Here is a 10527-nt window from a genome sequence, read left to right as displayed (position 1 = left end):
GTCGAGGCACATGCTCTATTAATCATTTCCCGAATGCACAAAGAGTGTTCTTCGACACCTCCTTTTTGGTTCTAACTGAGATGTCAAGTCCCCCTCAGGTAACACTGCAGAGCCCTCACGAGACACAAAAGCATATCCTCTCAGTCAACCCCCAATGCTTCATTCAATACGGAATGGCAGAGGGGTTTTTGCTACAAATCCAAGCACAATACCAATACTTACCAAAACCCCGTAAACCTTCATCAGGACCTACCAATCACATATTCATACCTACTTATGTTATCACCAAGTACTGTAAAACTATTAAAATCAAGAATTACTTCTCATAAATTATCTATTACTTACATCTGATTCATTTACTGTTAGGTCTGCTTTACTAAGGGCATCCTGAAAAAAACAAGAGAAGAATTTATAAAAATACTGTATGTCGATGACTGGTACTGAGTTAAACTTCTGAACAGCAAGATAATTATTATGAATCATCCAAAATCAAGACACAAGACATTCTTCAATATTCAATCAGCCACGCAGTCAACGTACTTCGATATCGGGTCCGTTTGATCCGATGGAAGAGTTGTCTTCTTCGACTCCGTTCTCTTCCTCGCCCGACTCCATACCTTGGATGGCAACCATTGGAAAGAGAGCATCTCCAGATGGAATTTCTTCGTCGGAATCATCGTATTCTGGGGCATCTTCCTGGAAATCAAATAAAAGGCATTAAACAAATTTACAAGCAAACGTTGGAATGTTCACCAATCATCTCATGATGTGCTTTCAATCCCCTTCCAAGACAGAGCTACAGATCACGGCAAAATGTATATGATAAAAATATTTTACTCTTTCAAAGAATCAAACTGGAAAGTCATAATGAAAAAGTTAAAGCACTGGTGATCTTCAAAGAGTACTAGCAAGGAAATCTATTTCTAATCTTCAAGTTTCTTTCAAGCTGTGCATTAAAGATGCACTGATAACTTGCTGATATGACTTACATTATATTGTAATCATATACCAAATCAAACTTGTTAGATACAAAACAGAGGAATCTAAATTATAACCCGTAATTTTCAGTATTTAGTCATATGCTTTCAATCCTATTTAAGCTTTGAAAGAATCAGATTGGTAAATCAAACTTAAAAAGTTACACATTGGCGAACTTAATACAGTACCAGCATGGAATATTATTTCTAAATTTCATTTTTGATTGCAAGCTTAACTTTCTAATATGCTTTGCAATATACTGCCTCCATATACCAAATCAAATTTATTTACGGAAAAAAGAAATGGAAGCTTCACTGTAACCGGTAATTTTCAACATGGAAATATGGGTCAAAATAGAAATAAATTAGCAGGCAAGTACTGTGCATTACTTTATACAAATACAACTTACTATACTTGTGAATTTTACATTTCACTGTATATATAATATGACAAAGCAAGGACAACAAACAAGTTTTTTGTTTGTATATGTGACATCATTCTTGGCCAAAATAAATTAATTATCCTATTTCATTTAACCCTTTTACCCCCAAAGGACGTACTGGTACGTTTCACAAAAGCCATCCCTTTAACCCCATGGACGTACCGGTACGTCCTTGCAAAAAAATGCTATAAAAATTTTTTTTTTCATATTTTTGATAATTTTTTGAGAAAATTCAGGCATTTTCCAAGAGAATGAGACCAACCTGACCTCTCTATGACAAAAATTAAGGCTGTTAGCGCAATTTAAAAAAAATATACTGCAAAATGTGCTGGGGAAAAAATAACCCCCTGGGGGTTAAGGGTTGGAAATTTCCAAATAGCCTGGGGGTGAAAGGGTTAATATTTAGGCCACAACGCAGGGTTTTTTCCTTCTTATTCTTAAATTAAACATAAGGTACAAGTTACTTTTACAGTATATTTATAAACAGATATAGAGTATATATTATCTAGTAACATACTCGAATATTTCAGCCAACCGCAGAGGATTTCTTTCTATGACAACCCTTGGACTTTAAACATGAAATTGGGGACTACTGCCCATTTATTGTATGGTACAAAAGTATATCAAAGCCGAGGAAAGATGAGGAAGAGGAAGGAGTAGGTGAGAGAAAGGGATCTGCCAACTCAACACCACTAACCTGCTCGTCCATTGGTTCGACGTTGATATCCAGGGCGGAGACGTCTCCTGAGAGCTGGTCATCTTCCTCCAGAGGGATAGCCGCCCTGATAGCTTCAATCATGGGAGCGGCTAGGGCTGAAGGTACCGCCGCTGAGGAGGAGCCTGGAAAAAGATGGGAGGCCATGTCACCATCAAGGAGATAAGGGCAGCCGGTGGGGGCGTTTCTTCCAAACCCTGACACCCAGGGCCGGAGGCTGGATTTGGCGGCCCGGAGAGCATCCTCATCAGCCTGGAAGTGGTAAAATACATTAGAACTAAGGAAAAAATTAACGTATTTCCAAATATAAAACAGTAAGATACATCTCAAAATTTGATAATAGAACACTGAATTGAAATTCAATATTATAATCATAGAAGAAACAGTAGAAATAGAGAAATCTTACATCATCATTAAGCAAGACCGTTGAGAGATCGTAGCACAAGGTGCAAGCCTCCGGGAACCAGACCATGTAGGGGGCCTGGCCCGGTTCACAGATGAAGGAGATCGCACAGTGGGCGTGGGATCGGCAGACATCGTGGCCTATCGGATCCGTAAAGGAGGCGGAGCAACCCTTGACGGCACAACGGACTTTCTGTAACAAAAAGGTTAAATAAATTAAGACGCTCCCGGAGACTCTAAAATAACATGAAAATTATAGAGAGTTTGGGAGGAATATGGTGTGCATGTAAGGTTCGTACTAAAAAAGGGGCCGGAGCCCCATTGTAATTACTAAACTGGTGAGATTTAAACTACTCCGTAGTGCGCCGGAGCAAAAAGTATATATGTGCTGGAGCCTCTGGGTAATTACTGTACAGCTAACATGTAGGCTAGTGCGTGCAAGAGCGCCGGAACGAGCCGGAGATCTTGGGTAAGGTCCCTTTTCACCGGGCGTCACAGGTATCTCCCCAGAAATAGATTTTTCCTTTGTCAAAATCCATTTTCCATTGAACATCACTGCATTATTAAGTTCATTATTTGCATAAAAAAACTATCAGAAAACAATGGAATACTGTATGGGACTTTGAAATTTATAACTCAATTTTGTTTCAAAACATTTCTGGTGCATCCCGCTAAACGTTTTCCATGTTCTATCATCGTCTCTAATAATTCCCCTTACGTTATGTGAGACCAAAAAACCTACTGTGAATGCTCTATGTGACATCTCTGTCGAGTTGACCTAACAACACTTCATTTTTACCCTTTTAAGTGTCAAAAATACCATATATACTGGACATCCTTTCTATAAACTATATCTACATGAGTTATTCTAAATTGGAAATTAGGGTTTTCATATGGATTTCAACATAAAAAAGGCAACCCCTTACAATGCCCTACCTTTGGATATCAGTAACAGGAGACCTCAGGGGGAAACTAGTCTCAGGGTAAAGATGAATTTGTCCTTTATGGATACTGATAAAAAAGTTAAGATTTAGGGCACTATATAGTAGGTTAGGTTCACCGTGCCTGGTCGAAAACTCCGCAGGATCCGAGCTGGGAGATACAAATATGCAAATAGTTCAAGATTAACCCTTTTACCCCCAAGCTCTTTGGAAATTTCCAACCCTTAACCCCCAAGGGGTTATTTTTTCCCCAGCACATTTTGCAGCATATTTTCTTTAAATTGCTCTAACAGCCTTAATTTTTGTCATAGAGAGGTCAGGTTGATCTCATTCTCTTGGAAAATGCCTGAATTTTTCTAAAAAAAAATATAAAAAATATGAAAAAATAAATTTTTAAAGCATTTTTTTGCATGGACGTACCGGTACGTCCATGGGGGTAAAGGGGTGGCTTTTGTGAAACGTACCAGTACGTCCTTTGGGGGTAAAAGGGTTAAGGAATGTTACATTATCTAATTTACAGTGCTCCGAGTTAAGTTAGGTTAGGTAGGGAGGGCATCCAACACCAGATCAGATGAGGTAGGCACATTCTGTCAGGTCAAATTAGAGGTCTTTTGTAGAAGAGCGGTCCCATTTGGCAAGGGGGCTGTTAACCTTTAAAGGGGGCAAAACTGGTACACTACTGTTTAAAAGGTTATATAGTTCTTGAATTAGAACATTCATTAACAATGTTGCTGTTGGTGATGGTTATTTGACCTTCATTGAAGTTATCGTCAATCACCGATATGACCCACTTTTATTGTCTCTACTTTGGAAAACAAATCTTTAACACACTGCCAACTATACTGTATGTATAAATGGCTTTTGTTGCTCATCTTAAAAGTCAAAAACACTACTAGGACCACTTTCCATCATAAGCTCCAAAATTAAGATACATCTTTGTATTTCACAATTAGATTCATGGGGGCCTTGATCGAGCACCGCATGATACCTTATGTTAAAGTTGAGGTTACGATACATATGCCCATATATTCTATTAATTTGTTTTGGTTAATTACTGTAGTGTATACAAAATACCATACTGTACTTAGATACATGCCATGGTAGGGTTGTGAGTCAACCTGCCGTAGACACTAACCACTTATGAGATGTGCTGTCCCACCTTTGCTAATCAAGCTGTACTGTAGTGATATTACAGTACATACATTACAGTAATACTGTACTGTCTTTATTGCACTATCGGTGGGTATTGTTACATAAAAACAAGGGTTTTCTTGTTACTTATATGTAGGGTGTCGTGGCGAAGACTTGGGCGTTGAGTCGTCTCGCCTTGTAGTAAAGCCGCTAAGGCATTGAGTCATCTTGCTATGTAGGAAAGCTCCTTAAGCGTCGAGTCATCTTGCCTTGAAGAAAAGCCACACAGGCGTTGAGCCGTTGTGCCTTGTAGCAAAGACTATTAGGCGTTACATCATCTTGCCTTGTAGAATAACCGCCTAGGCGTTGACTTGTCTTGCCCTACAGAAAAGCCGCTTAGCGTTGAGTTGCCTTGCCTTATAGAAGCCGCTTAGGCATCAAGTTTTCTTGCCTTGTAATAAAGCTGCTTAGGCGTTGAGTTGCCTTGTCTTCTAGGAAAGCCTCTTAGGCGTTGAGTTGCCTTGGCTTCTAGGAAAGCCTCTTAGGCGTTGAGTTGCCTTGGCTTCTAGGAAAGCCTCTTAGGCGTTGAGATGCCTTGGCTTCTAGGAAAGCCTCTTAGGCGTTGAGTTGCCTTGGCTTCTAGGAAAGCCTCTTAGGCGTTGAGTTGCCTTGGCTTCTAGGAAAGCCGCTTAGGCATTGAGTCGTCTTGCCAAGTTGGAAAGCCGCTTAGGCGTCGAGTCGTCTTGCCAAGTTGGAAAGCCGCTTAGGCGTCAAGTCGTCTTGCCAAGTTGGAAAGCCGCTTAGGCGTCGAGTCCTCTTGCCAAGTTGGAAAGCCGCTTAGGCGTCGAGTCGTCTTGCCAAGTTGGAAAGCCGCTTAGGCGTCGAGTCGTCTTGCCAAGTTGGAAAGCCGCTTAGGCGTCGAGTCGTCTTGCCTTGTAGGAAAGACGCTTAGGCGTCGAGTCATCTTGCCTTGTAGGAATGCTGCTTAGGCGTTGATTTGTCTTGCCTTGTAGGAAAGCCACGTAGGTGTTGAGTCGTTGTGCTTTGTAGGAAAGCCGCTTAAACGTTGAGTTGTCTTGTCATGTAGGAAAGCAGTATAAGCATCGAGTCATTGAGACTTGTAGGAAAGCCGCTTAGGAGTTAAGTCATCTTGCTTTGTAGGAATGCCGCTTAGGCATCGAGTTGTCTTGCCTTGTACGAATTGAGTCATCTTGCCTTAACAGTAAAGTAGTGTCCATGCATTGTAATAAACAAATTGATATGAACTAAAATACCATGATAAAAACCATGTGAAAACAATGTATTACAGTTACTTCACGGTGTTAGTCGACCGAGCATAGACAGTGGTCAGCTATTTTAGCGGTTTATGTGTAGACTCATCCTGGAGCTAAATATTACGTGATTTTTCGCTCTTCGCAAAGGTCTATGTTACCAAAGCCCCAACAATGACAGAGGACTGACTATACGTGAATAATTGGTTAGTTCCGCATACCATACACTGGAGCCTTTGTATAACAATGGACAGGAAACCCCTGCTTGCAGAGAACACCACCTAGCCATGTCAGACCCTTTGTAATTTATGGGGACAGCCCTTGGACCGGCCGAAAATCGAGTAAAAAATAGTCCGAAATCGACTCTTTTTCACGGGAATAATCACGGAATGAAATAATGTTAAAGTCACTAGTTTTGTAAATGCTTGTCCCAACAACTACATACTAGGACCACTCTGGTCATGGATGTCGGAAATGTGCGAGAAAAATGGACAACTAACCCAAAATTCCCCTCCTAACCTGGCCTACAAGCCATATCCTTACCTTCCTCGTGACCTAACCGGGGGGCTAACGCCCCCTGCGACCCCCCAACCACTGTCGCTAACATACGAATCCCACAAACCCAACCTAACCCAACCTAGTAGTTCCCAGGTCACTACCCCTACTCGGGAGCAAGCCCCCGGACCCACTTCGTAAGTCTCTCTCCTACACAAAAAAAAAGGTATGGGCAGCACCCAAAATTATATCTTAACCACATTGTCATAGTAAAAAAGTTACTCAGGTTTACCTTAACCGTTTTACCCCCACCAAAAGGTTAAATTTTGAGCACATTTTGCTATATATTTTTTTTAAATTGCTCTAACAGCCTTAATTTTTGTCATAGAGAGGTCAGGTTGGCCTCATTCTTTTGGAAAATGCCTTAAGTTTCTCATAAAGTTATCAAAAACATGTAAATAACAGTGTTTTGCAAGAATGTACCGGTACGACCTTTGGGGGCGAAAGGGTTAATATTCGATGTCGCTAAAACCAAAATCCTCGGGTTCTTGCGCCACCAATCTTACACTTCTCACATGGACCCCTAAAATCACCTAAGAGCCCTTTTCAAAATAAATAATGAAAAAATTTGGGGCAACTCGAGTAAAGTCCCGTAGGTGTAAATACCTTATTTTCTTCAACGAATCAATTTGATCAATATGAGTGATAAACTCAACAACATCGCTCAAAGAGTAACTATGCGCAACACGTCTATCCATTACGGCGGTTAGAGTTGGAAAAGGTCGACTCCAGGTCAATCTCGGGTCATGTGGGGGGGGGGTATTAAAAATTTGAAATCATGCGGCCAACGAAAGGGTTAGTTCAGTTGGTTTGTTTGACACTGGCTTTATCTACCAAAATATCTTTAACTAGATGTTGGCTAACCTAACCTTTGGTTGTATATATAACAAATTAGTATTCGACATAATTTCAGCACGTGTCACAATGAAATAACAATCTTAATAAGAGGTTAAAAATTACATTGTTGGAATTAGCGAAAACATAAGTCCTCACATTGATAACTGTTCAAGCTTGCGCCACCAGCTGATAGCCAATCAGCGCGCCGCCCAACGGGTGTTATTATAGTCAGGCAGGAAACAATGCTTGGAGGAAATTTTACGACCGATTAACTTGGCCGTGGCTTCAGCGGACGACGCATTGTAACGACCTTTCCCTAACCTAAGTGAGTAGTGGAATAAAGCAAGGCTGTACTGGCTCTACAACATTATTCAAATTAATTACTTATCAGATTATAAAACAAGTAGAAAAGGAAGGTAATGGTTTTAAAAATTATATTATAAAGCTAGTAGTATTATTTTTTGCTGATGATGTCCTAGTGCTTGCTGAGAATATAGAGGATGCTGAATTGAACATAAGGAAAGTGATAGATATAGGAAAGCAGTGTGGTTCAGACAAAAGTAGCGTACTTATATATAATATGTAGGAGAAACCAGATAATATAGAGGGAATAAGAGTAGTAAGCAATATTAAATACCTAGGTATCAAGGTAGATGATAGTAGGAATATGTTCAAAACACAGAAAAGTGAAATGATAGTTAAGGCGCAAAAGCTAGCTAATCTTACATAGAAAAAGTTGTAATAAGATAATGATAGGGAAAGCATACTGGAAAAGTGTAGCACTACCTTCTATATTATATGGAACAAACTTAATTAACTTAACGGAAACGGAAATAGAAAAGTTGCAAAGAATAGAGAATGGAGTGTATAGAAGGATGTTAGGGGGTGTAAAGAATACAGCAATTGTAGCCTTGAGAGGGGATTTAGGAGCATCTGCTATGAAAACAAGGGTAATAGATGGAAAGCTGAGGTACCTTAATAGCATTTATAAGGGAGAAAAGGACTTACTATCAGCAATAGCCAATGATATGGAAGAAAAAGAGAGGAAGTGGTGGATGCATGTGAAGAAGTATGCTGAGGAATGTGGGTTGGCGATGATAGAAGTCAAGAGATGTACGAAAGAGGACATAAAGAAGAGAACAAAAGAATGGGACACAAGCAAATGGAAGAGTGAAATGGAGTACAAGGAGAGTCTAATTTTGTATAAAAACTGGAAAAGTGAAATCAAGGAGGAGGAAGTGTATGACAACACATTTTCGTCAATTTTATTATTCAGAGCAAGGACAAACTCACTGGGCTTGAATATAAAAAACAGACACCAAGATGGAAATATAAACTGTGTATTCTGTGATGTAGAAGAAAATGCTAACCACTTCATGTTATATTGCCCACAGTTTAGTGATATAAGAATAAAAAGCAATTGAGCTCCAACAACCATACGAAGAAGATAGTGCACAAACAGTTGGAAAATTCCTTTTTTGTGAAGAAAATATTGAAAATAAGAAAAGAGTACTACAACAAATGCGGATGAAAAGAGAAAAACTAGTGAAAATAAGGAACACACAAAACTAAAAGACATAGAGGCGCCGTTGAAAAGGCAAAGCCTCAACCTGAATCTGATCTGATCTGATCTTAAACAGAGTGGTTTGTATTTCAGTTATGGAACAAATGATATATATAACAAACGACATTATATTGGGTTTGTGACCTGGGAACTTCTAGGTTAGGTTAGGTGGGTTTGTTAGGTTCTGTACCCTTTTTGTACCTTTTTATATATTGTGTGAAGGGTATACAGAAACATTCTTTAAAATACACATGATAATATTATCGTAGCGTTGCTAATGTTAGCAATGCCACCATAACGTTGGTAACGCTGTGTATCATTGATAACGTTGCTAATGTTATCGTTCGCAGTACATACGTGAGTGAAGTGACACGGAATTTTAACAAGTCATTATATCTAAACATTTTAACAAAATATATATACTAAAAGACATTATATTTAAACATTTGAACAGAAAATATGTTTTCCTGTAGTAAATAACGTGATTTGACCAAATTTGACCTTCATTTCATCCATAATAACAGCAACCAGTTCGGCTACTTAAAGTTAGTCGAATTGGTTGTTCTGTTGGTTTGCGGTTGAAATTCGGTCAAATCACGTTATTTACTACAGGAAAACATATTTTCTGTTCGAAATGAGAATCTGTAATACAGTAAAACTTCACCAAAACTGTTTATTGTATTATTCTATACTTTTACCAGAAGACCATTAAGTGATTACATTGGTGTTCATTCGGGAGAGCAATCTAACCGTATATACGTTCGATTAAATACGGGAGGGGGGATTTATAGCACGAAAAACACGGGTACATACATCCTAGGACATGGTAAATTTAATTGAAGTAAGATTTCCGTTCCGCAAATGTACGTAAAGGCTTTGTCCGTCATTCTACAAAGGCTTAAGCTTCCTTATTTCTTATAAAATATATTCTAATGGGAGAAATATTGTTTATAATGATCTAAAATAGTATTTACATAAGATATTTTATACGTAATAATAAGAATTTATCGTTAAATTACGACTGGCTTAACCAGCATTTTCCTCTATGTTTCCAATCGACAATTTAAACTGGCGTCTTTAGACACTTTTAACTCATATTTACAAATTATATTCAACAAATTATACTCCCAGATTGCTCACAGTTATCCTGCTGATATATAAGATAAGAAATGGCGTTAAAATTATTAATAATTTACCTTAAAACAAGATAAATCACAGACCACCAGACACAAAGTTACTATTTGTTTACGATTGTAAAATGTAAACAAAGTCTTCTTCTTCTTCAAGATTTCGAGCAGGATTTTGGATTTTCTAAATAAAGAAACTTTTTATTTTCTAAGATTAAACTGTAATTTGACTGTAATATACAAATTTTATGCTGTATACATATAGAAATAATATATATCTGTAAGATATATTAGAATAGAGGCTCTGACATATAGAAATATAAAATGTAGACTATATTACAACATTTTCTAAAAAATTTTATTTTCTAAGATTAAACTGTAATTTGACTGTAATATACAAATTTTATGCTGTATACATATAGAAATAATATATAACTGTGAGATATATTAGAATAGAGGCTCTGATATATATAAATATAAAATGTAGACTATATAAAAAAAATTCTAAACCTTTTCCATTTTTATTTTCTAAAATTAATCTGTAATTTGACTGTAATATACAAA

At 38.1% G+C, this 10527-nt stretch overlaps 1 protein-coding gene across 1 annotated transcript; it reads right to left on the bottom strand.

Annotated features, from left to right (window-relative positions):
* Positions 1-330: 330 nt before the first annotated feature.
* Positions 331-10087, bottom strand: LOC137659652 (uncharacterized). Its single transcript, XM_068394483.1, has 5 exons — positions 10033-10087; positions 2542-2730; positions 2118-2387; positions 541-696; positions 331-387 (listed from the first exon to the last, which is right to left on the bottom strand). Exons 2-5 carry the CDS (start codon positions 2605-2607, stop codon positions 331-333), a joined length of 549 nt encoding a protein of 182 aa, XP_068250584.1. The 5' UTR covers positions 2608-2730; positions 10033-10087.
* Positions 10088-10527: the final 440 nt, after the last annotated feature.

The sequence above is a fragment of the Palaemon carinicauda genome, chromosome 20 (assembly GCF_036898095.1).
Source record: "Palaemon carinicauda isolate YSFRI2023 chromosome 20, ASM3689809v2, whole genome shotgun sequence".
NCBI classification, from domain to species: Eukaryota; Metazoa; Arthropoda; class Malacostraca; order Decapoda; family Palaemonidae; genus Palaemon; species Palaemon carinicauda.
Note: the sequence above shows the minus strand (reverse complement) of the source record. Positions and strands in the feature narration are given on the sequence as shown.